The sequence below is a fragment of the Verticillium nonalfalfae genome (genome assembly GCF_003724135.2).
Source record: "Verticillium nonalfalfae strain VnAa140/NRRL 66861 chromosome Unknown scaffold_155, whole genome shotgun sequence".
Lineage (NCBI taxonomy): Eukaryota > Fungi > Ascomycota > Sordariomycetes > Glomerellales > Plectosphaerellaceae > Verticillium > Verticillium nonalfalfae.
In genome coordinates this window covers 1-25,317 of record NW_021167380.1, presented here as the reverse complement: position 1 = coordinate 25,317, position 25,317 = coordinate 1, and the positions used below count along the sequence as shown (strand labels likewise).

General features: G+C 53.9%; 7 protein-coding genes across 7 annotated transcripts; 5 read left to right on the top strand and 2 right to left on the bottom strand.

Annotated features, from left to right (window-relative positions):
* Positions 1-106: 106 nt before the first annotated feature.
* D7B24_002323 (uncharacterized protein) lies at positions 107-1,118 on the top strand (the record flags this gene model as incomplete). Its single annotated transcript, XM_028636533.1, has 2 exons — positions 107-225; positions 278-1,118. The coding sequence occupies 2 exons, from the start codon at positions 107-109 to the stop codon at positions 1,116-1,118; spliced, it is 960 nt and encodes a 319-aa protein (XP_028491289.1).
* Positions 1,119-2,048: 930 nt separating this feature from the next.
* Positions 2,049-3,102, top strand: D7B24_002322 (uncharacterized protein; the record flags this gene model as incomplete). Its single annotated transcript, XM_028636532.1, has 3 exons — positions 2,049-2,230; positions 2,557-2,611; positions 2,713-3,102. 3 exons carry the CDS (start codon positions 2,049-2,051, stop codon positions 3,100-3,102), a joined length of 627 nt encoding a protein of 208 aa, XP_028491288.1.
* Positions 3,103-3,312: 210 nt separating this feature from the next.
* Positions 3,313-4,595, bottom strand: D7B24_002321 (uncharacterized protein; the record flags this gene model as incomplete). Its single annotated transcript, XM_028636531.1, has 2 exons — positions 3,313-4,400; positions 4,451-4,595. 2 exons carry the CDS (start codon positions 4,593-4,595, stop codon positions 3,313-3,315), a joined length of 1,233 nt encoding a protein of 410 aa, XP_028491287.1.
* A 1,948-nt stretch (positions 4,596-6,543) lies between these two features.
* Positions 6,544-9,248, top strand: D7B24_002320 (uncharacterized protein; the record flags this gene model as incomplete). The annotated part of the gene is made up of 2 exons (XM_028636530.1): positions 6,544-6,722; positions 8,522-9,248. The coding sequence occupies 2 exons, from the start codon at positions 6,544-6,546 to the stop codon at positions 9,246-9,248; spliced, it is 906 nt and encodes a 301-aa protein (XP_028491286.1).
* Positions 9,249-9,815: 567 nt separating this feature from the next.
* D7B24_002319 (uncharacterized protein) lies at positions 9,816-11,575 on the bottom strand (the record flags this gene model as incomplete). The annotated part of the gene is made up of 4 exons (XM_028636529.1): positions 9,816-10,037; positions 10,115-10,496; positions 10,559-10,980; positions 11,138-11,575. The coding sequence occupies 4 exons, from the start codon at positions 11,573-11,575 to the stop codon at positions 9,816-9,818; spliced, it is 1,464 nt and encodes a 487-aa protein (XP_028491285.1).
* Positions 11,576-16,638: 5,063 nt separating this feature from the next.
* Positions 16,639-18,690, top strand: D7B24_002318 (uncharacterized protein; the record flags this gene model as incomplete). The annotated part of the gene is made up of 10 exons (XM_028636528.1): positions 16,639-17,133; positions 17,195-17,283; positions 17,341-17,472; positions 17,534-17,591; positions 17,642-17,763; positions 17,826-17,877; positions 17,937-18,159; positions 18,211-18,313; positions 18,365-18,600; positions 18,653-18,690. 10 exons carry the CDS (start codon positions 16,639-16,641, stop codon positions 18,688-18,690), a joined length of 1,548 nt encoding a protein of 515 aa, XP_028491284.1.
* A 2,731-nt stretch (positions 18,691-21,421) lies between these two features.
* D7B24_002317 (uncharacterized protein) lies at positions 21,422-21,893 on the top strand (the record flags this gene model as incomplete). The annotated part of the gene is made up of 2 exons (XM_028636527.1): positions 21,422-21,464; positions 21,649-21,893. 2 exons carry the CDS (start codon positions 21,422-21,424, stop codon positions 21,891-21,893), a joined length of 288 nt encoding a protein of 95 aa, XP_028491283.1.
* Positions 21,894-25,317: the final 3,424 nt, after the last annotated feature.

Here is a 25,317-nt window from a genome sequence, read left to right as displayed (position 1 = left end):
TGGTTCCTGACCCGATCAACAATACAGGGTCAGCCCTTTTCAGACGGACGTGGCGGGGTTACAGTACCTCCACCACAGGAAGTGTCCCGCCGGCAATCTTCACGCCATGGCGCGTGAATGGTACGGCTGCATATTCGCAGACGAGTTCCGAGAGCTCTATGACATGGCTACAACCCAGCCTTTTAAGGCATGCAAGCAACCTTTCTCCAAGATAGGACCTTTGCGGTTGGTGGTTCGCCTGGCAGCATGTGCGGAAATCGACTGACAATAGATGCAGCGATCACCTGAAGAGATGCCACTCGCCAATTTATAACTGTGTGAAGTGTCAAGCTCGTTGCGCGGGCCGAGATCCTACTGACTTTATCGAGGCCCATAGCATCGGGCACGTGTGCCAGAAGAACGGGGCACCCGTCACATCCTTTCACCCGTACATTATGACTACTGAACAGTACAAACGATATTCCGGCGTGGACTTCCGCAACAAGTTCGTCTGGGGCGGACAAAGATATGTAGCGAGGGCTGGCCTGAGTTTGGGGACTGAGGTCGAAATCATCCGCCGATCCATTTGGCCGCTGAAGGGCGATAAACCAGAGCCCCGTCTGGCCCTGTCGATACCCATGGATCGCTGGAATGAGCGCCAAACACTGGCCGGCGTGAGACCGACAGCGCCATCTTCTTTACCAGCCCTGCTTCGACAACACGTCTATCAGCCTCCAGAAAGTAGTATCCAGAGACGTGCTTTGTTGGACTCTGGCTACGGTAGTAGTGAAGGAAACACGAGGGGCATGAGGAAGCTGGCCACATCGCGCTCAGAGCTGCAGTCAGGCCAACAACACCTGCAGCAAGGCGGTGCATACATGAACGCGTTTACGTCAGGGGTTGGGAGTAAATTCAGCGACGACTCGATTTTGAACTCGGCGACGGCGATTGAGAGCATGAATACCGAGTATCCGCAGGATCTAGATGACGAACAGATCATGGAAGACGAACCTGTCAACAATGACTTGATCGACAATGGACCAGAGAGCTACACGGACGCAGAATGGCATTACCTCTTTCGCACCTTCACCCACCTTGCAGACCTGGCTGAGAACCAAGACGCAGAGCCATTCGTGTAGGACCGAAAGGAAGATAATGAGAAAATGAAGAATTGTCGAGCTTTTGCATTGCCTACCAAGCATAGAATTCGACCGTGAAACCAAGTGGACAGACGAGTGTGACATCGTGACAGGCCTTGTTCCGTACGGTTGGGCCAGCTATTCTGATCAGCAACGCTCGGTAAACTATGCATAGGTAGCATCACAACCTGGGCGTGTGCGATCTTACTCATGGTTCAAGACAACCCAACGTAGAAGAGATAGTACCAGTTCGTTTGAGGGAGCCAGTTCGTTGGGGACAGAGAGAAAGGCAGCTCCACGCGACAATAGGCCCGGATCGTCTCTCCTGCGCCTTATACTAGAGGGCACCCCAGGCAGACAGCATCACCGCATCAACAACGAGCCAGTAGGGGCAGGTTAGGAAATCGCACCGCAAGTTTGGGCACAAGGTCGGTACTATAAATTTTGCCAACTCAGCGTACTCATGCTGCTGGGCCATCTTCCTTCTTAATTCCCGTCCGTCTCAGAATCAAACATATTTAAATCTACCGCTGACTGATTCGGCCTTTCTCTGCTTGCCATGAGCGACTGTGGTGTAGAGTAAGTGCACCTCTCTACCGTCGAGGTACCTCCTCCTTCAATGCTAGCTGAGCCGGCCGGCTGCCCGGCCGGTCACTAATAAGACAACAGCGAACCAACAAACATTGGCAGCACCAAGCCGCCCGCCCGTTCGTTCATGCTCGGGAGCTGGCTCCTCACCCAACAGTCCTCCGCTGTCACCGAATTACTGTTCTTAGATACCGCACTGGAAGCCAGTGGCTGGAAGCGATTACAGACACGCGAGGAGAACTGTCGCAGGATCTGTGAGATAATCGCAAGGTCCATTCGTTGAAAACTACTTCCGAGACTCGCTTCGACGTGAGAAGTCGGAAGATAATAACCCAACTAGCCATGGCTGATGCCCATGGACACCCCGGGGGCAGGCGTGCTCCCCGGCTGCTCCCCCGCCCTGGAGTCGCAGCGCCGATGGTTCACCCGCCGGTGTCCCCACCCACCGCCGAAGTCTTCCTTTGCCCGTTTGTTGCTTTCGACCCGCAGCGTTACTTATCGGAAGAACAAGCAATGGGAAGCTCGTGCGTGCAGACAGCCTTCAAGGGCATAGGGAAGTTGAAGTAATCATTCCGGATGGATACACAGCACAGAATCAGAAACCGTATACTAACCAAGGAGTAGTGAGCACATTAAACGTCATCACAGCCGCCGTTTCAATTGCCCAGACTGCGGTGAGAGAATCGAGTCACAAAATCAAGAGAGCTGTAATACGAAAGAGAAAGAGCCATGTGAAAAGCGGGTGCGATCTGGATTTCACCCCCAGATTATGACTTGGGAGCAGGATGACAACTTCACTCGGGTCGATTTCCGCAAGGCACGTCAGAAGCGTTGCAATTTCATAACACAGTACTTGGTTGTCTGTCAAGCTCTATGGCCAGGGCGTGACATTTCACGGAGCATGTGTCAGTCTCTCTCTCTTCCACATACAGCCACTGCCAGCAAGATCATACCGCCTTTGGCAGCCTCCCTGACATTGTTTTGTCGTGCATTAGACAAATACCAGATTCTGGCGCGGTACCAACCAACAGCACCTGAGACACCCATGGCAGGTCTCCGTGCCCCCAATGGCGATAATGACCGACACGGCACAGTCGGGGACTCGAGGGGCTCGACTTCGTCGATGGAGAGCCTTGATATTTTTTCAATTCCAAAACCCACCAATGAAGAGTTCGTTGAGCTAAATTCACGAAAGGATTCTGGTTACTTTGGATCGGAGACGGACAGTGACAAGACTGGGAGGGCAACATCAGTGGTAACTAGGCAATTCGGACCGTTGATGGAGAACTTGAGTGTCGCAGCCACGGTTGGGGGTGCTGGCGGAGATGGTCAACCCCTTGAAATCGCATCTGCCGATCAGTTCTTTAAAGATGCCGTTTGGGGCATCGACTACTGATGCCAGTTTCTCGTGTGAACTAGGTGGCGGCTCGGCTCGAGATCCTTGTTATGGCGTCTGGTTAATGTGCGTGAAAATGACACCAGTCTTTTATTCTTCTCTGTTACGACTTCTTCAGTTTACAACGTCATGATATCAATGTAATAAAGTGTCTGCTTTGCTATCACTCCTCAAGTGGCCTAGCTAGAAATCACGTATCAATGTAAAAGTTCATTTGTTACATGCCTGACAGAACGTCTCGCGGTTGGGCGACACAGGATAAATATCCTGGCCATACGTCCCATTCAACGAAACGGCACCAACGACCTCTCCAGACTCGAGCCGGATCCATGTCTCGAGCTCGCCCAGAGCCAACTGGTTCTGCCGCAGCAGCAACTGCCGCGACCCGCGCTCCCAGTTGCCGTTGCCGCCGTAGCCCGTCCGCTGGCCGAAGCAGATGTTGAGCCCGTCACCTTCGGGCTGCACGGGGTAGTCCGGAAGCGCGTCCGCCGTCCACTTGTAACACCACGAGTCACCGTGTTGGTGCGCAGTGAATAGGCCCAGCATGCCCGTCGTCGAAGTGACAGCCTTCATGAAGGATATGTCCTGTCCGCCGTACGCGCAGGTGCCGTTATTGACGCCGTCGGGACAATACCCGATCGCCTGGCCTGTGACGACCATGTCGTTGATCCCCGGCTGTCGCTGCGGGTCGATTCCGGGACCGGACTGCACAGCAGAAAAGGCGTCGAAGGGAATGTGGACGAAACTCAGGGAGGGGATGGTCTTGTTGAATTTCGTGACGATGCGTTGGTTCTCGGCGAGGAACCAGTCAACCACATCGGTGTCAACCCAATTGGGGCGCGCGATCCTCTTCCCATCAGGCCCGAGCTTCTGGTACTCAAAGCCACTTCGCGAGTCGAAGAACCAAAGTAGAAGTGCTGGGGCGCAGCCGCAGCCCGTAGGACATTCGACTGAATAGATGGGGAGGTAATAGTTGGTGACGCCGACGCGCTGGGGGTCAGGCACCATTGAGCGGGTGCGGGAATTGGGCCAGCGCTGTTCGCGGGCGAGCATGGCTTCCACAGAGCGGTTGTAGCCCGGGTCATGGTTGCCATGAAGGGTGGCCCACGTCAAGTTGCGGTCGAGGATAGGCTCGACGAGCTGGTCGATGTAGTGGGTTGTGTTCTCGAGAAAGATGTTGTCGCGGGAGATGAGGTCGCCATTGATGATGACGAAGTCGGTCTGAGGCTCATCTGCGAGGAGGTTGGCGATCGTCTTCGTTGTGAGAGCGTCCTGGACTGATCCGTACGAGCTGGCCGCTGGATATTGTCAGAGTGCGGGTCTGCGATCGGTGTCAAAGCCTGCTCACCCTCTCCATAGTGAAGGTCATCCAAGATGGAGATTTGAAAGTTACCGTCTGGCCCAAAAGCCAGCGGACGCCTAGGCCCACTGGTTCCCCGAAGGGCGACGCAAGCCACTGGCAACGCAACGGACGCAACTGCTATGGGCCACATGTTGAGTCACGGCGATTGATGGCGCGCTGACACGAGTCGAAAGCGACAGCAAGCTTGGGAGGAAAGGCGAGCTTATACCAGCTATCGTAGAAGCCCATTTCGTCATGCACAGAGAGGCTACTCTCAAGTGACACCGACCACGTGTGCCATGATTGTCAAAGTAGATGATCGAGTTAACGTGCCATCATCCACTCCGATGGGTTATTCGTGCTTCGAGATCCATCGTGGCGTCTTGGCCGTTGGGTCCCGGACTTCAATCCAGTGACGGAAGACGGCCAATCGTTGGACTGAGCAAGGCAACGTGTGCAACAGTTCGGGGTTGAGATGCTTGATTGTGGTTTCGTTCATCTGGAGTCGTGTGGATGCAGGGTTACACATCGCCGCCTCTGATCACTGCCTAGCCGTAGCGTTGGGTACCCGAATAGTCGCAAGGAAACGTGAAGGCATTGATGGATGCCATTTGGTGAGGGATGTGACGAGACTGGTCTGTCGACGGAGGATGCTGAAAGGAATCATCGAGACACTACCATTTTAAAAGAACGCCTCAGACGAAAATGACTTCGAAACAACGTGCGTGGGACGGTGTGTCTTAATTCGGAAGCCAAGACTGACACAGAGGAGTAACCGAGTGCAGGCGAAATGTGCTCGATAGCCGTGCTGCCCATGCTCGAGCCATCGCGAGATCATGTTTCCTGTTTGAGCTGCCAGTGGTTGGCGCCTGTTGTCCTTCTCCAATGCGCAACCTCTCCTCCCTGTGATTCTAGAGCAACCCACCCAATGAGTGCTCTGAAGGCCATTGCAAGGTAGGGAGATACCTGCACTTAGCCTCATACCTGACACCACGCCTGTCCTTCTGACGGGCCAAGTCAGCCTGATCATTTGCATGGAAGCGTTGGTTTCATCCTGACCAGACACAACGATCGTCGCTCACTCGCAGTAGCATCCTCCGAATAAAACACGGCTTCTTACAGCTGACAATCGTGAAGCCTCGCTGCATTCGTCCTCCATTGGCTCAATGACCTAGTGTGCAAAATGAATAATTGATAGTTCAGGGCAGACAATCGCGCCCCTATCACCAGCGACCTAGGATGGCCCACCAGCCATTGGAAGACGGTGAGGAATCTGCCCTGTCGGCTATTCAAGGTTGAACCGCCAGCCACCGTCTCTAAGCCCATGTCGGATCCGAACATTTGTCCTGTCCGAAGCACACTAAGCCAAAGAAAGTGGTAGTGAGCACAGCCTGCTCAGTAAACCGACTGGCGATCTTTAGGAACCCAAATATCGCGCAGCTCAGAGCGCCCCATAAACCAGGCAGACAGCGTCTCTTCTAGGTCTCATTGGGCCTTACCAAGAAACCGGCAGTGCACCTCAGCATCCACCTAGCTGCCATCGTGACCTGGCTACAGCGTCGGATCTCGCCTGCGGCTGACACGAACCACCAATGCCGCCTTCATTTCGGTGGTCAAGTGATCAAGGAGCTGCTACAATAGAACTTCTCGAAGGATAGCAGACCGTCCAGAGTGCACCTTCTTCGCTATGCTTGGCAAGCCACAATGGATTCTGATGCGGCACTAAATCTGTTCAATGAGGCGTTGAAGATGCCGCTCTGCCGGCATTGGCAAGCCATGTCGAAAATGCCTTGCTGAGAAACACCATGGACACGAGGCGGATTGCAGGAGCAGACCATGGGGAACAACGTAGATACAAAAGGTAGCCACTTGAGACCTCATTATGCTCTCCACCACCATCAATATTGCCATCTTTCTTTTCAACGTCGTCCAGCATTGTCATTAGCATCGAGCAACTCGCACCCTGAACTCATCATTCACGTCACGTCGGAGACGAACCACGTGCTCATCCTCTGGGGATAATCAGCCTCATCACCGCCAGGGCGCCGCCACGAAAGCCAACCCAATAACCCGGTGCACCCAAGCCAAGGCCTAACACCATGTGCCTCCCTTCCTTCCGTCGCAAGAAGCAGGCCCCTGCCCCCGTCGAGCAAACCTTCAACGTCTTGAATCGCGACCTGACCCCTGCGGTACTCACCAAGCACAACGCTGTTCATGGTGGGCCGGCGAACACAAACAGCGCAGTCACGGAATGGTCGTACAACAGGACATCTGCCAAGTACACAGGTCCTGCCTACACCAGGCATAGTCCGAAACGCTATCGTTCGGACAATTACGGTTATGGGGGAGGCGGTTCCTATGGCGGCGATGGAGGTGGTGGGAGTTCAGGCGGCGACGGTGGTGGAGGTGGTGGAGGCGGAGGTGGTGATGGTGGTGGTTGTTGAGTCGCTTCGCAAGCTGAGACTCTATGATCTCTAAGAAAGTCGGCTAAGAAAGCCTCAATTTGTATAACTCGGTCAACCATGCATCTGTTAGATATAAAAATTGTTTTGCAAACCTGAGAACTGCATGACGGCAGACAGAGCCACAGTGGCTTTCAGACCACCTCGAAGCATCAATGTCCACCAATCGAAATGAAGTCACTGAAGACTTTCAGTACTAAATGTTCGTTTTTGAGGACCGATAGCCTACAGTGCAAATCCGTTGATCGATGGGAGTGATGCGATACGCCGTAGGTGTCTGGCCGTGATGAGCCCAAGTCTTTTAGGCGTAGAGCGCCCCAGGTTTGACTTTGGTCGACTAAACAAACCCCTGAGAGTTAAACTGCGGAAAGATTGGTGGTATATAAGAACACTTGAGCTCACACTCACCACATGCATGGGCTGGTCTCCGCCTTCCTTCCATTGGAGTCAAACATTGTGCGACCGTCAGCCGCACATTTTCGGTAGACACTTGCTTTTCTTTGCTCGGTCCCGCTTTGCCCTGGGCAGAATGACAGAAAAGGATCTTTCCCCCCAATATTGTCAACTTCATCTCGGGCAAGTTCCCGCCTTCCATACCTGTAATAATGATTTCAGTCAACCATGGGCCTCCCAATACGATAGAGTCGTATTGGTGAATACCCCAATCCGTCAGACGGTGTTCAACGTGGCTTATTTGCCCAGGTTTTTTGAGAGAGTTGTTTGCACGCGAAGGCGAAGTTTCGAATCTCACAGACATTGCTGGTCGTCTGTGGAAAGTTCATGAAAGTTTGAGTCTACGAGGATTCTAGATCGAGCTCGTACGACTAGCTCACGCCGGCGCCCATGATCAACTCTCCGGCCACTCAACCAGTGCTGACGGTCGATTCAGCTGCTGCAAGCCACCGAAAAAGCATCTCCAATCGCACTCACGATGCGTTAGATAGCGGTTCGCCTCAGCGGCGCCAGGTCTCAGGGCTGCTCGTGTTGTCTCTGAACAAGGATCATGAGACCAGAACGACAGGAACCTGACTTTGACCTTCATTTTATTAAGACCGCCTCCTTCGCCCGGGGCCACGCTTGCCCAGCATCCACACCTTCTGACCAAGTCGTAAACACCATAATCGTTGTCATGTCGATTAAAATCTTCCGGTCGAGTGCAATCATCGCTCTGGCTGGACTCATCGCAATTGCAACTGCTCGGTCGGCCCCCCCAGTCATCACATCTGCATACGAAGAGGTCAGAAAGGCACATGTCGCACCAAGTCATGTTCGCGGAGCGAACAGACGCCAGGCAGTGACCGCGGCCTCCGAGTTCACCATAACAGCTGCTCCAGACGCCACTTGCGGCTTTCTCTCAGGCTCTCCAGGGAATGCCATCACCTGTGACAATGGTAATCCTTGTAGCTGGGAGCCAAATGACATCAAAGCTATTTTCTGTGGAGTTGCAACGGATGCTGCAAGATTAACATGTTTGGAGATGGAATCCGCCACTGATACGGCGGTCTGTAATGACGTTTGCCAAAGCAACTCGTTTTATCTTCGTTGGTAAGCAAGAATATCCACCATGCCAATCAATAACTAAGCCGACCTACTGACCACGGCCGCGATACTACAGCACGGAGGCTTCGGCACCATATTGCCGCACATATGCCTTCCCTGGCGGGGTCCGAGACTACAAGTGCGCCCCGACGCCTGTGGCAGCAATTCAGAGTGTCGAATACACCTACAGCGATCAGACGGACCGCCAGTTCGAGACACAAACCCTCTCAACGGATCCTGAAAGCACTTCTCGCGACACCACAACCGCATCTCCATCGCAAACCTCTGATCGATCCACGCCCACCTTGACGTCAAGCCCAGACCCGACCACCTCCGCCCCAGCCCCAGAGAAGCGAAACAGCACGCCCGTCGGCGCAATCGTCGGCGGAACAGTGGGCGGCGTCGCCGTCATTGTCCTCCTGGTCCTCGGCGTCTTCCTTGTGCGCCGCCGCTCCTCGTCAGCGACCGACGTTGCGCCGGCATCAGCAGCAGCAGCAGACCACGGCCCCACGTCGCCCATGCAGCAGTACCAGCAGCAGGGCTATCCCAGCCCACCACCCCAGGGCGACGGCTACGCCGGCGCCGAGAACAAGAGCGGATTCGTCTCTCCGGTGCTCTCAGGGTATGCAGCGCCTGTATCGCCCGGGTACGAGGGCCACCAGGGGCTTCAGCAGCAACAGGACATCAATCAAATGAGCCAGCCATATGCGGCCGCAGGGCCACGCGGTACCCAGCAGTCTGCCGTGTACGAGATGGGGTTGGAGGGTGGACATCACAAGGGGCAGTTGCATGAGTTGCACTAGGTCGTCTGGGGAGGGATCGTGGGCCGAGGGTTGTGTGGGGTAAAAGCCATGACCTGTGGGGTTTGACAACGCACATGACGGAGATTATCTGCTCTGACTGAAGAATTTTTGTCTATGCCTTCAGTTTTGGTCTGAGGGGCGTGATATGCTTATGCGCCTTTTAATACCTCCCTGTCAAGCTCCATCGATCGTGATTGGATCAAGTAGTTGTTCTGGGGATAGGTTGACCGGTTTTCTGGGTACGAACTTATAGAAATGGGTTGAAATGACTGATTTCGCAAAAGCTCTAGAGTATTCGTGTAGGCTTAGCCTAAGCAAGCAGGCAGCAATCACGATTCGCGTCTCAACGTTCAAGCTGTATGTTTTGCATCGAGATTGCAATAGACATTCCATTTATATGTCTTGGAATTTTGTGGCCTTTCAGTGGTAGCATCCAGCTTTGGTATTGCTGCGTTTCCGACGCCACATAGAGGTTATCTGCAGAGCCGATGGTCATGAAACGTCTCGCTAAGTCATTGACTGAACCAGTTGAGGCTGACTGGAACCCAGCAAACTTGAGGACCACGTTTAGTATGTGTACCGGAACCTGGGATTGTATTCCCCCATCTCCCGGATTTCCTCTTCCGTTTTGCCTCTTACTTTCTCGTCTTCCTTCCCCTCATCACGCTTCTTGTTGAGGAACTTGAAGTATGCCCAGAATGACATGTATATAACCGATGACATGCAAACGAATGCCATGCTGATGGCGTGACCTTTGATGAATCGGGGTGAATCAGAAGTGGCATACAGCTGCGAGAAAACCCGGTCAGCGAACGATCTCGCCCAAAGTTCCACACTATGGTCCGTATCTCATAGGAGGATCTTACAAACGGAGCTGGTATGCCGGCTGAGTTTCCAATCGTGAGCTGTAGCCCAGAGGCAACTGTACGCTTTTCGTATCGGGGATTGTTCGAAGGCAGCCAGGCGAGCGGGATGCCAACAACAACGTAGAGGCCCATGGCGCCGAGGAAGCAGCCGAAATACTTTGCACCTCCGGATGCGTTGCTGACAAGAATAGCATACCCCACAGTACAAACGAGCCCGGAAACGACAGCAAACATGGCTCGTCTCTGCATGCGGTCTGACAGCCACGCCACAAGGGGGTAGGTGATGGCACCAGTGGCGTAGCAAGGAATTGTAAGAGCCTGAACTTGCTGCCTGTCCCAATCACCAAGACCGCTGATGATCGTAGGCAAGAATGTTGAATACCTACCGGTCAGGTCAGCTCGGATTCAACAGGTTGTAGAGTCCCAATCCTGAACAATACTCACCCGTAAAGGATCACGTCACCACCAAACTGTCCGAGACAGAAGAGCCAGATCTTGAGGTCCTTGAACCCAGCGATGGCATCCTCTTTGTGGAACTCATCCCCGGATTTTGTGTGACCGACTTGCCGCCGCAGGCGCGCATCAATGAGATCCTTTTCTGCGCTCGACAGGTAGTGGGCGGTATCTGGTGTGTCTGCGAGCCACCACCATATTGTGACGCCCAGGATGACAGTGGGGATGCCCTCAATGATGATGATCCAACGCCAAGCACGCAGACCGGCAACACCATCCATCAGGCCGATGCAGTAGGCAAGCAGGCCACCCATTGATCCGGCGATAGCGGCGGAGACAAAGAGATAGCCGATCCTGAGAGCGTACTCGCGCTTGGTGTAAAACATGGTCAAGTAGATGGTCAGGCCTTCGAGCTGCGTCATCAGCATAAGATTCTTAGAGTCGATAGTGTCGTAATGTATTACCTGGAAATAGACCACCCTCAAGGGCACCCAGGATTACGCGGCATGCTAGCAAGCCAGCATAATTTTGAACAATGCCGGTCAAGGTGGCCACTATGCCCCAGCTTACCGTCAAAAAGGCAAGGTAGCGACTCGGCGTGAAGTACTTGATGACGAGGTTTGAAGGTGTTTCGGACAAAATGTAAGTAACGAAGAGGACAGAAACAGCAATCTGGAACTGGTTTCCCTCTAGACCCAGGTCTTCCTCCAGACCGTACAACCGAGCATTCCCAATGTTGACACGATCCAAGAAACTGAGAAGGTATAGAAGCATGACCGGAGGGACAATCCAACGGTCAAGCTTTCTTAGTAATGCCTTTTCTGCCAATTCGTCTAAGGGCAAAGTTTCCCAGTCGGCAGCGGTATTCGGGGCTTCTTCGAGTCCGTTCTTCGTCGACTTAGTCGCCGATATGACAGATCCCCTGTGGCCGACGTCTCGACTCGACCGATCGTGTTTGACGTCCATCTTGGTGTTTGCAGATGAGTCTTGATTTTCTTCGCCTAGCATGTGGTACTGGAGGGGAGATTGTGAACAGTGTTGTTATGGTTGCACTGGTTCATAGGGACTGGGTGGCGCGTCTTGAAAAAAGACGTCATGCCGATCACATCCTAGATACTCGCGCGGGGTAGTGACCAGCGACGAGAGCTACGACGGTGAAATCCCCACGAACTGATCCACTCTTCCGATAAGGAACTGGGTCGGAAGCCGAGAGAAACATTCTCTAAACCAATGCGTTGAGGAATTGAGGGCCGACCCGGAAGAGCGTCTGCTAGTGAGAATTGGGCTTCCAAGCTTGCGTGGGATGCGCAAAAATGGATCCTCTCGCAATCTTCATTCCAGTACACTCATTTACGTCAGTCGAGAAAGAATGCTTGAATCATGATCGTAAAGGCATCATATGATGGCTATGTTCAAGGCCAAATATATGTGCCCTTTGCAGTCCGACATCAGGCCCGCAGCAGTGTCACGAGTCACGACCGCAAGCCAATAGTCGCATGGTGGTGCCTAGGAAACCCATTTCAAAACTTGATCACACGATCTAGTAGCTAATAATATGCTTGTTCCAGTCTATGAACTTTTACGACTACCCATGCGCTGGGTTTCCGAACTTTCAACCAAAAAGAGACTTGGAAGTTTTGTCAAAATGCTGGCTCCGGTTGACTACATCAGCTACATACTTGATGTAATAAAGCCTGCCTCTCTATTCCCGCCATCATTGGTAATGTTGATATGAGGTGATTTCTTAAATTGGTTACAGCGCCAGGGTGAACCTGTGAAATACGAGGTCCCAAGGACCCCAACATGGGCTCTCTATGACATGTCTCAAGGCAGCCATTTCGTATCATAATGCACATCTGGGATCGGCAGTCTTCCTATAGTTCTCTCCAAAGAGTTATATCCGTGTCAAAGCGTGGCAATGAGCCGAGCAAACAGGTCTTTCGTACGTAGTATTTGCAGCTACTAAGGAGGTGTAGGATAAGAAAATTTGGCATTCCGAGCCTCTGTATTCAGGAGAGCCCTTCGTAGCCATAATGCACGCGCTCTTGTAGTGCCTAACCTAGCCAGTCACCTGCACCGTGGTTCAGCAGATTTCTCCTGATAGTTCGGCTCGTCGTTTATATAGCATGGCGGACTTCATGTCGTGCCATTGGCGATTAACATACGAAAGCCATGACGAATGAATGGCCCAGATTCTGGGCAGTATGGAGCCAGGGTAAAGCATCTATGCGGACTCTGTCATCCAGCACAGTGAAAGAAGATGGAAACTCGACAGTACAGTGCTGTATATCGACAACTGTCAATGCTCCTTAGCTTGAGAGTTGCCTTGGTTAGAGGCCAAGGAATTAATCTGAGATAGCCAGATCCATCGTAGGTGGGACTGTGTATGTCAGTGCGGTTAATATCTTCATCAGCGCCGCTGCAGTCAAGCCCGATGCTTTCTTCCTACCAAGGCTCCAGAGAAAGCGAGCTCAGCCAACTCAACTTCCATGCGACAGATTGGCAGTTGCTGCAACATATGTCAGATAAACAACTCATCAACGAAATTAGTCTCCAGTCGGAAGGGGTCAGATAGCCAAGATCAATGACAAATCGCTGTCATGACATTCTGAACATCTGTCTACAAAAGCTGGTGTTTGTTATTGATTTCTACTTTTAGATATTCTTCATGATAGCCAGTGTTATGGAGTCACTGGGGATAGCGCGTTGTGACGGGCGCTACCGACGGTGTTGAGGAACGAAACCTGAGAACTCCGACGCATGCCGCCTTGTCGATTGTATGCTTTCTGGGGCTGGTACCTTGTAAAACAAAAAAAAAAGAATCTCCTTGCGTTAATTAGTATTTCATTGATGTGAGGTCTGACACGTATTCAAAAAGTCAACCAGGCGACCAGGCCAGACCAACATGGTGCGCCATAGATAGAGCGTCAGCCACGACCGTCTCTCAATATTGAACAGTAGCCGCGATTATCGCTTAGTTTTAAAATCGTTGCTTAGCACATCCTTGCTTTTTCCTTCCAACTTTCCAGCATGTCGTTGCGTGCTCGGCTGTGCGTCGCCAATGTCTTGAACGTTCAAAGGAAGGGGGGCTGTGACTGGCCTGATTTCCGTACCCCTTAATCATAAGACGGGCCTAGTACCCGGATCCAAGCCATAGCACAGCCTTGGAGACCACCAGTGAGCCGTTGTATTGAAGACGATCGACAGGCACCAACTTGAGCCGGAGACCAGCAATTTTTTTGACGCAGACTCGAGGTCATGGCGTCACCTTGCTTCTCGTTACCATCCAAGCCGCCCTCCTCCCAGCCATCGCCACCAAAAACGGGCGCGTAAGCAATAATCGCGCAAACACCAAGTCGACAACACCATGGCAGTCGTCAGGCCGAAATTCTACGTCACGAGACCTCTCAAATCGTCAGAGGCAGCAATCATGGAGTAGAAGCGCCACAGACAGGGCGTTCGGCCGGTCGACTGCATTGGATTGAGGCCAGATCTGCTGTAATATTCTGCCCTTCAGCACATGTTCGGTCGTTCTTCGGGCGCCGAAGCTCCCAGCGGTCGGCCCTACAGACGGACGACGTGGTAGCCCTGCTAGGTCTTGCGCAGTCAAATGGGGCAAAAGATCAGGGGATAGGAAAGCCTAGAGCGCGATCTGGCATTCTGACAGTTCTGACTCCACGATCACAAGTCTGGGGGAGCAAGATGGCGATTCCATCCATCCTCTCAGGTAGGGTACCTACATTAGTGGAGGTTCTCCAGTAGAGGGGGCGCTCAAGCCTTCATTTAGCGTACCGCGAATGCTGTGAAAGCTACGAAGCCCGGGCCATCCGGTACTCATCAAAGCAAATGGCCCTCGCGGTTGTCCCTCATCTGTGGCGCTTCACGTGATGACAAAAAGGCTCCGACCTACTGGAAGAGGCAATGGCGGAGTGTCCATCGAGATGAACAGAAGAGGGCGCAATAAACCAGGGCACGAGCGTGCGGAGAATACATTAACTCGCACATGCGCATAGCTCCCCACAGAATCCACTCGGCAGTGCTCCACACACTGAAGACTCGAATTGGTCCAACGGGACGAAGACACTGCGATTCTGTTTAGCCGGAGCAGGCTCAATCGGGTTACTCTCTAGGCTTCGGCTCGCTCCGAGCAATCCTGCGATCCATGGTCGTCGCTAACAGTCGAACCTGACACGCTGACAGCTTGGTAGGAAACAGGGACGTAGACGCGCCGCATGATAGGGCTCGGCACACCGCATCAGGGTGTAAGCAGATCTTTGACGAATCCGTTGGTCGATGTGAGGTACTTTCCCCAGCCCGTCCTATGGGCTATCGGACCGTTCTCCCCCGCGTTCATCAACATGGCGTCTGGTACCGGCAGCAGCGTCATGCCCGGTTGGTGCTGCTCATCGAGTCGCCTGTCCGCTCGTATATTGCAAACAAGCGCGTGAGCTGTAACGACGTATTTCGCGGCCTCACTGCCGCAGGCGTCCCGAGAACTCCTTGATACGAAATGCCACGTCGGCGCTAATGACAGTTAACTATAGCACAGGGACTACTCGGCTTCGTAGAACCTCGGGATTAATGACCTACTAGGCACCTTAACTTAGGGTGTGGTAAGCTGGAACTATACTCATATTTACTAGGGTGGTAAAAGTGATACTCATTGCTTAGCATGGTACTATAGAGGAAAGAGATTCTTATCTAGACTTTCTCTCTTCTTATAGGAGTCTTTTCCTTACTACTCATTTAAAGGCTGGTTATCTTAGGTATGAAAAGACAATTCAAAAGGTTTTAAGTACCTCAGGGGTTATAAACTTAAGACGAGATAATAAATCGTTTAAAGAACTTAGTCCATATTTTCGCTGAAACTAAAAGTATATAGATATAAATACTTGTGGATAATGTAATATAGTTTCTCCCTGAGAGCTTATGTACTAAGTAGACTCTGAAAGTAAACTATAAATCTCTTATCTACAGGCTGCAGTTTCACAGGTTGCCGGAGAATACCCATTTACTATTAATAGGTTACTTGAGAGAACCTTCATCGTATTTCGCGGGGACCTACGTATTTACCTAAATAGGCTTTTTAGGGCATTACGAAGGCTCGCGATAAACAACCCCTCCCCCCACCCCCCGCCGCCCCCACTCTAAAGTCGCACCCCCCCTTCCGATGTGTGGGCAACTTCTCGCCACAGAGCGTGCGAAAGGCAGGGGGGTGGCTTCAAGGAAGGCGACTTCGCACAGCGCGCCTCATGGTTATCGCAATGGACCGACGATGCAGATGCCTTCCCAGATCTGTGTATCCTCGGCTGCAGCGAAAACGCTTGTCCTAATACGCAATGGTTAGGCGATCGATAGTTTGGTTCCCGTTGCACATCATCATGCCCAGGGCTCCGTAGAGTCGCCGACGTTTCTAGCTTCCATGACTGAGGCTGGGTCTGGTCGTCACTCAGACCGGGTCATAACATCCCGGCACATGGGGCTCGTCACTTTTTTTTGCTTGTCTCACTCCCGGGGGAACATGGGGGCCCCCCTTCGCTCCGTAGAACCATGAGGTGGCTTTCCATCCAGTCGGTCCCCCTCCGAGTGCCCAGACTTTGAATATAAGTTCTGCCTTGGTATCCAAGGGGGGCAATTTGGATCATCGGGCCTTGTGAGACCTGCGGAGACACGAACACCTTGACGTGACTGCACCTTTGACGCCGACGAAGCCTGACGGACTCCTGTGCCACAGCTGATACTCGCAATATCGCCAACGAATAATCCTCAGCACACCACTTCATTGCCGTGGCCCTTGTGATCAAGCAATCGCCGCAACCGAATCGAACCTCAACAGCCTTGATCAGTCGATGGCTGACTAGGAACACTCGATAGTGATATCATACCCCAGATCGAGATTTACAACTTCCGTTTCTTCTTGGCATCCTGCCAGATCAGGTATCTCTCACGGCCTCTCTTCGAAGTTTATAACCCTGTGTCTTCTGGCTCGGTGGTACCCTTGGGTTGCACCATCACCGCACAGGACAACGTCCCGTTGAATCTGTCCTCTGCACAATTCTGTAGAGTTCGCAATGACGGTCAAGTGGTCAGGCAGCGGAGCGACTACTCCCAGCAACGACAGCCAAATTTTCGACGATGTCGAGAAAGGTCTGAGGCCTACTGCCGTCGAGAGCCTCCCGTCACCCGTTTCACCAATCCATGAGGGTATTACTCCGACTTCCAGCTTTCCCGCTCTGTCGCAGACTCTCCTACCAGCCTGCCATTTCCAAGAGAAGAATCCTGCGCCTGGGCCGCCTGCTGCCAAGGCAACCACAACCGTTCAACCTCGACCAAAGCCCAGTCGCTGGATCCTCTTTCGACTTTGGTTCAGCACCTATCGCAAGTTCTTCACCTTCATCGTGGCCCTCAACCTGACCGGCATCGTCTTGGCAATACTTGGTCGCTTCCCCTACGCCGAGAACCATCTCGGTGCTCTCTTGCTTGGTAATCTTCTTACTGCCGTGTTGATGAGAAACGAACTTTTCCTAAGGTTTCTCTACTTCATCTCTATCTACGGCCTTCGCAGCGTACGTACATCCGAATGCTAAATCTCAGTCGACAAGCAGATGCTGACGTTCCACGATTTAGTGGGCACCGACCTGCTTCAAGATTGCAGTAACCTCAGCTCTCCAGCACGTTGGTGGGATACACTCTGGTTGTGCGCTTTCCGGCGCTGCGTCAGTCAATGCCCTCATATAGTTTCTGTTCTTTCCATGCTGACGAGCTCCATCCAGTTGGCTGGTTTACAAAGTTGTCGACATTGTTGTCCACCGGGCCTCTCAACACGGCGCTGTCATCGCCACAGGCATCATCACCAGTATCCTCGTCATCATCTCCATTCTCAGCGCTTTCCCATGGGTTCGCAAGTGAGTTGCCGTTGCCACACCGCCCTTCGATTCTCACTTTCATTTGCTGACTTGGGCGAAGCAATCATCACAACACCTTTGAAAGGCACCATCGCTTCATCGGATGGCTTGGCCTGGCGGTACGTCTTGCACGTATAGGCACACCGATGCAAAGGCTAACACATCGTAGGCCACGTGGTGCTTTACCATTCTCGGCAACGTCTATGACATCAAGCGCGGAGAGTGGAGGTCGGACGCTCACTCTCTTCTCAGCGCACAGGAACTGTGGTTTGCTGTTTTCATGACCGTCTTGTAAGCTTCCGGACCCCTGCCCCACATGAATACTGTTGGGCTGTGCTAACACTCTACTACAGCATTGCCATACCTTGGATTACACTACGGGAAGTTCCTGTTGAGGTCGAGATTGTTAGTCGCCTCCGTCGTGCCGGTTGATATGACGCAACGCTGACAGTGTGCCCGGACAGCCGTCACCCAAAGTCGCGATCCTCAAGTTCGAGCGCGGCATGCAGCAAGGTCTCCTCGGCAGGATCAGCCGCACTTCCATCATGGAGTACCACGCATTCGGCATCATCAGCGAGGGCCGCAAATCGGGCTGTCACTACATGATCTGCGGTGTGCAGGGCGACTTTACGAAAGGCCTCGTGGCCGATCCGCCCAAGACGGTGTGGACGAGGGAGCTCAAGTTCGGTATGGCCCATCGCTCGAGACTGTGTACCAGCACGTACTGACACGATGCAGCCGGAGTCGGTCACGCGTCCGCCATGTTCAAGAGGGGTATCCGAATCTGCACGGGGACCGGCATCGGCGCCGCGCTGTCGACTTGCATCCAAAGCCCCAACTGGTGCGCCATTCACATGCATAATTTCAGGTTGTATTTACTGATGCTGTTCAGGTTCTTCATCTGGATCGGGTCGGACCAGGAAAAGACATTCGGGCCTACGATCAGTGGCCTCATCCACAAGCACATTGAGTCTGATCGCATGATCCTGTGGGACTCCAAACAGCGGGGCGGCCGGCCGGATACCTTGCAGCTCCTGCAAGACGTCTACAAGAGCTTCGGCGCTGAGGTCATCTTCATCACGTCCAACAAGCAGGGCAACGACGAGATGATGCAGGGTTGTCTTGCTAGTGAGTTGGCCTCTTCCGCATGCAGTCGGTATTCCGCTAACCTTGATGACAGCTGGCATGAACGCATTTGGAACGCTGTGGGACTTTTGAGTAGGTTGGACGAGAGATGACGCAGGTCGTGACGGCGCTGGAGAGAATTTGGGTTCGGGGGGTATCATGACACTTAGCGAGATGGGTAGATTTCTCCTTCATGTCTGTTGAGCGGGCACTGGTAGAAGTTCGACATGAACACATCATAGCGGGCATTTGATTTGGTGGGGAATAGAAATGATCTTATGAATAGTGTCTATCTTGCACGAGTCTCACTGCAGACTTGCTGTTGTTGGAGGTAGGCATGCGCCCATCTTGTTCGGAGTAGGACAGCTCTCATTCACTTTGGATGCAATATCATGTACGCACCGAAAATGAGGTTGATAATGGTTATATGCAGCGTGACGGCGCCGTAGACCTGATCGCCTGTGTTATCCTAACATGATGACATTGATGAAGTATATGTTCTGCTGGATGTGCAGGTGGTAGCTGTGCGCTCCGCATCCTCTCGAACACCATAGCTGGAGATCCCAAGACTACGATCTTTCACACAACTGTCTGCTTGACGCCTCTCAGCCGATGGTCACATGATATGGGTTCTCGCCATGGGTAAGGCTGATATTCAGCTAAGAGCAAGAGATGGCACGATCAGGTTGCAAACGTGCCGTATCCAGTCATACCTCTATGGCCGACTTCCGGTCCGCGAACCGCCGGATGTTTGCCAAACCTATTCTGAGACGCCCCTTATCATTACATATTTACGTCTGAATCAACGGTACAGGATGCTCAAGACCTTTCGTTCACCAAGCCGGATAGCTTCATTATTCTGTTACACAGATGGCAGTTTTGGCTGCATATCGATAGCTTGAAGCATTGCCCGGCACAACCACCGAGTGACTAAATACCAGCATCGTTGACTCTCTCTCTTTGGTAAATGATGACCAGCACGCAAAGCCGGAAGCCATCCTTTCTGTACTCTTGAACCTGTGTATTCAAGAGGTCGGAAATCCCGCCAGGACGTCCGGAGATCTTCAGGTACGCCTAGTCAATAGACAAGATCCGGGGAGGCGCTGGCGTAGCCTGCCCATAGGATTCAAAGTATCATCACGCTGGCCTCTCGCCTGGACTCATTCGTCTTACTCCTTTATTCCATCATTTTATTTACCCTAGTCTCAAGAATAGGTAGTCACGCTTCTGGAAGAGCGCAACGTCAGCGGCTGTTCCAGCTCTTCATCTCAAGGCATGCCATCAACTAGTGAGAGCGTAAGTCATGGGTGAGCAATCAATCGGATGCATGGTGAAAAATCGTCACTCTCTAACGCCTGTACAAGACCGCGTGGTCTCAAAGTCGATAACGCGGACATACTCGTCAGGGCATCTCGGCATGATCCTTCGCAAGACTCGATGTGCTTGATGCGCGGCCTACACTCCAAGTTGGGACAACTGACCGATAACGTCTCAGCCACAGCTTCCAGCGCAACACGGTGGGCGACTTGACGCCAAGACTACTGACGACAACGGCATGTCTGAGATGGTAGTTCCCGCGTGTGTACGAAAGGGATTCAGAGAGCTGCGGAGTAGCGGTGAGAAGATGGCCCTGACGGCATCCTTTTCACACAGAAGACCCGATTTGAGGCCTTCAACGGAATTCACTCAGATGGTGTGATCATTCCTTATCACACCGGGCTTGGCACCCAAGCAGCCAGATGAAACTCCATTGCAAGGTCCTGTGGTCCAACGGCAGAGGTGAGGCAGAAGACAAGGGTCGCATAGCCAGTGGCAACAGGACAATATTGCTTCTAGTGATTGTGGTTGGAGACGAAGCATTGTTGATGATCGCTGTGAAGTTCGGCGTCCGTTGGGGGCTTGAATCTTCTAGGTTATAAGCAGACTGGATGCGGTGAGCAGTGCCATTTTGATGCGAACATGACTGTAAAGTCGATCTTTTCGTGCTGATCCTGGCCAGTGGCTTTGGGCCGATCACATTTGATCATTTCCTCGTACAGAAGAGACCACGTCACCACCTTGACAGAGCCCGCGTGTGCATCAAGCAAGTATTGGCTATGTAAAATGTGCATTCTAAGCTGGATAAGAATCTGTAAGAATCTGCCAACTACGCCCCGGCATCGATGCCGCGGCATGACAATCACGGCACTGAGTCATCCCGCGACGGCCTTGGAGACTATCGCCGGGCAGCTAAGTGCCGAGTCAAGGAAAAGAAGCGGGGGCCCTCCCGACGCGATACCATGTTGGGGGGACCAGATTGACACACTCAGGGCTAATTGGCCCGTGCCCCGCTTCGGGGTCCCGGAAGTAATAGGCTCCGGAGGCGTCTCCCGAGCCCGTTGTTTGCTCGTTGCCCTCGCTAATCGAAATCAGGTCTCAGGGTACGAACTCTTGTCTCGAAAAGCATTGGTGGTGTCACTACGGTATGAATCATTTTGTTGCAGAACAGACAGGGTCGATTACCCACACGCGCGCTCGCGTTTGTTTGATGCCAGGGCTTGGCTCCGTCAACCGATACCGACTCTTTTGAGGGGGAAAAATAAATAAATAAAAATGGTTGCTAACCTTGTCTTTCAGTCGCGCTGCCACGCATTGCCTCTTAAGTGAGGCCACACCGTACGTGACGACAGGGACCATAGCCACCAGCACGAGATATGGGCGGGGGTCGCCCAGACGTTTCGGATACGGACAGTCGAACGGGGTAAACCAAAGTGTTTCCGGCGGAATCCGCGGAGTCAGTTGTGCATGACCCCGTTTGCTTGGCCGCCTCAGAACCCAACCGTCAATGTGGGAAAAGTGGGTGGCGGCCGGCAATACGGAGAAGGGGCGTCCTTCGACGAACGGCCGCTGTATTGATCAGCCCGGAGGAGAAAATGGCGCACACCTGGGCAGCTGAGTCGATTAGCGTCGGGAGGGGGGCGGACAAGTGAGGCGATGCCGGAGCGTGACTCTGTTTTCGGCGCCACTTGGGCTGATGGGCAAGGTGCCACTGACCATTTCCACTCTGAAGAGCCGGAGGGGAGAGGCGCGCTCGGTTTGCGTGTCGCCGTGGTGGCACCCACACCGGCAACATGTGGACAGCCGCCCTGGGGCAGCAGGCGCCAGCCATTGGCTGGTCCTACATGCACCTGCGCGGCATGGGTATGGAAAGCAACGGGTGGCGGGCGACGGTGTTTGAGCCCGAGGGGACCACGATCGGCCTGAGGCTCGCTCAGGGGGCGTTCCAGGAGGGGAAGGCAACAGAGGGAGAATGGTGAGGGGGGGGGGGTCCCAAGGAAAATTCAACGCCCTTTGACCATCGACTGCTTTTGCGTGGGCGCGGTCGAGGCCGATGCAGGTCGAAATGAAATGGCGTTCTTTCCAGTGCACTCGTTATGGATATTTGAACAGAAAGCACCCGGTCCCTCCTAAAATCTACTCCGTTGACCGGGCCTAACTTACTCCACTGATGATCGTTCGCGGCGAAGACCGAGGCAAAGGTCGGCGGGCCGTGCAGACCCAACAGAGCTTCCACACGGCGAGGATAACACAGGTCCCGGTCGCATGGAGGCCCAAGGGCGGCATCGGTTCCTAGACCAGTCAGATCTCCACCTTATTCAGGGAGACTGCTTGCGGCAAAGAGAAGTGAGAGGCTCACGTTGCGGGCTGAGTGCTTTGGACACATCGGGGGACGACTCGGCAGGCTCGGCAATACGGGAGGGCAATCTTAGGGCACGCTCCGTGACGGGGTGGGATTGTTGCTGTAACTCCGAGGGTTTGGCGGGGAATGGTGTGGGTTTGATGGATTGGGTACTCGGCAGGGCGTCCGAATGGCCTGTCCGAATGGCCTGTCGACAAGGGTCGGCCGCGCTTTTTCTTCTTTTTTTTTTTTTTCTTCTTGTCATTTTACCCCGATGAAAGCGAAAGACAACCGAGTGACTCGTGGTCGCTGGTCGATGGCAGTTGTCGCGAGTGGATAGAGAGATCATGGCAGAACGGGCATGGTGCACCGTCGGAAGGAGATGGCGTTTGGCGGGGGGACTGGCTCGGGATCTTGGGCCCTAGTGGCACATGCTGGAAGAAAAGGGGCGGGGGCTGTCGACGTGGCCCGGCCGGGGGGTAACACACATGGATGGAGGAGGCATAGGCCGGCTGAAATGTACAGAGACTATCATCTGTATGGACGACTCGGCTGGCATTACACACAGAAAGGCCCATCGGTGTCACACAAGGCAGAAAGCAAGGCGACAGGCTTGCCATTTCGAGGTCGTTGGGTATGCGCTGTGCGCTGTCCGACGCCATTCTTGTGGTGTCGGGCGTCCTGATTCTGACGGTACACGGGAGTATTGTCTTTCGCCGCGAGGCAAGGCGCAGGAACAAGAGTGTTTGTGGCCGTCTGGGCGTTTGTCGAGGAACGTTGGGGGGCCGGCCCCACTCGACAGGACCGCCGAAGACTACCTAGTCTGTGGACAACTATACACTCGGCACCTCTACCTACCCTACCTTCGTTGTGATTGAGATTTCATGAATTGATGAAGATAGCCTGATGTCGAGGAAATGGCTGGAGACGACGAGACCTCGATGCCGGGACAAAAAAGACGCCATGAAGCCGTGGCAAAGTATAAATAGGAGGCGTGACTGGTTCGAGGGAAGATATATCGCCAGCACCCGTCTATCATGCGATCGATCGGGCGACGGATGGCACAAGCGCTTTGAGGATGCGCGACATGGGAACAGGCTGCGCCCGTGGTGGTGTTGGCCAACATTCGGCGGGGACGCAAGAGGGTGCCGAGCCTGTCTGGGATCTGGGGTCCGGGGTCCGTTTGTCTGGGTCCGTTTGTCTGGGTGTGGGAAAGGGTCGAACACGTTCGCTGGTGGTGGTGTTGGCTTCGGAGATGGGTTTCCTCCGGGAAAGGGAGGGAGACAAGACGAAGGACGGCATGAAACGATGATTCCTGGAGGAAGCAATTGTGAGTAGTAGGAGGAGACCGGTGTGATTGTGCCGCTGCCGACATGAGGCCACATCGATCGCGGACGCCTGCTCCTGGTCCTGCTCCTACTCTCTCGTGCTCTCTCCTGCATTTTTGCCGCGCTGGCAGCCACCACACCCTATCGGAAACGGAGCAAAGAGAGAGCTCCTGGTGCCGGCCCCTTGGCTGTTGTGACTATTGATACCCCATTTCGCATTTCAATGGGGAGGACTCGGTCGCTTCCACCAGGTCTAGAGTCGGAAAAATGCATCTTCACGGCATTGTGGGCAAAAGGTTAGGGGACCGCCGGCCGACAAGTGCATAGTACCAGGCGACGGATGAGCCGAGAAGTAGCAGGCCATAGGTGACGGGTGGGTGAGCAGAGTGTCTGTCCCATTCTAGCCGGGCTAGACCGCCCGATGAAGCTGCAGGGGCGTATTTTGCTTCCTCCCCTTCCCCAAGGCAGGGAGCCAGGGAGCCAGGGGAGGTGACCACTGCACCCGAGAGTGGCCGCCGTTTCCGCTTGCCATTTTCTGCCCAGTGCCCGCGTCGTAGGCCATCGGGGGGGGGGGGATTCACGCGAAAGTGGGCGACGCGGTGGTCCGGGCGCCCTCCGAACTCACACCTTGTTCATTTCGCGCATGGGGCCGGATGAGTAGGTTCCCACTGGCTGGGGGGGGGGGGCTGACTGACGGTTGCTTCCAGGTCGACCGGACCGGTCTGTGGTCAGGTATGTATCTGGCGCATTGCTTCTTTGTCGGCGGGCTTGTCAAGTCACCCCCCATCGGCGTACAGTTTTTGACGAGGGGAGGAGAAGGTCCGTCGGCGATGGCAAGCAGATGACGGTGAGGCGCCAAGAAGAAAGTGGAGGGTCGAAGACAATGGTGGACGGAAGGGGGATCCACGCTTATGCTCGGTCGGCGCGGCGGATTCCACGGAGGTTCGGTTGGTCGCCTGGGGCTGGGGGTGTCGAGTCCCCCCGATCCGCGACGCGAAGCAAAGCCCAATTCATCGGAGGCTTTCACGTGATGGGATGGGCAGGGCCGTCAACTCTCTCGTTGGTAAATGAAACCAAGCAGACCGAAACCCAGGCCCATGGCAGCCATTTGGTGTATGGTCGTGACCGGCCAGTCCCTAGGCAGCACGCCAGGCAGATGAGGTGTTGGGAGGTGGGCTGGACTCGACGGGTTGGTGCAGAAGCGAGCCAAAGCAAGGACAAGCGAAACAGAACCACGGTCGGCAAAGAGAAGGCGACAGCGACGGGCAATACACTCATGCCGATATATGAGGAGCAGGCTCTCTTGACTGACGAAGTTTCCGAAAATAGAGGCACAGACTGGCAGTGGCAGTAGCAGGCAGGCAGGCAGGCAGGCAGCACGGGCACGGAGCACGGGCAAACGCGCAAGCTGGCAGGCGCTCTCCCCCCCCCCCCTCCTCTCTCTCGTCAGCGGCTCAGCCGATCGTCTTGGAGCAGGGGCCACAGCAGAGGAGAAGCAGGCAGAGCAGAAAGAGGCAAGCAAAGCACGAGACGAGACATGACAGGCAAGGCAAGGCAAGGCAAGGCAAGGCAAGGCAAGGCAAGGCAAGAAGGGCAGGCAAGGCAGGCAGAGCCGGCACCGCAGCCGATCCGCCCGTGCCTTCCCAAAAAGCTGGGCTGTTCCAGAGCTCCACCTTTCTCCCCTAGCGCCCAGAAGGTCCGCCCGACCGTGTCGCCCTCAGGCCCCCTCCCCGC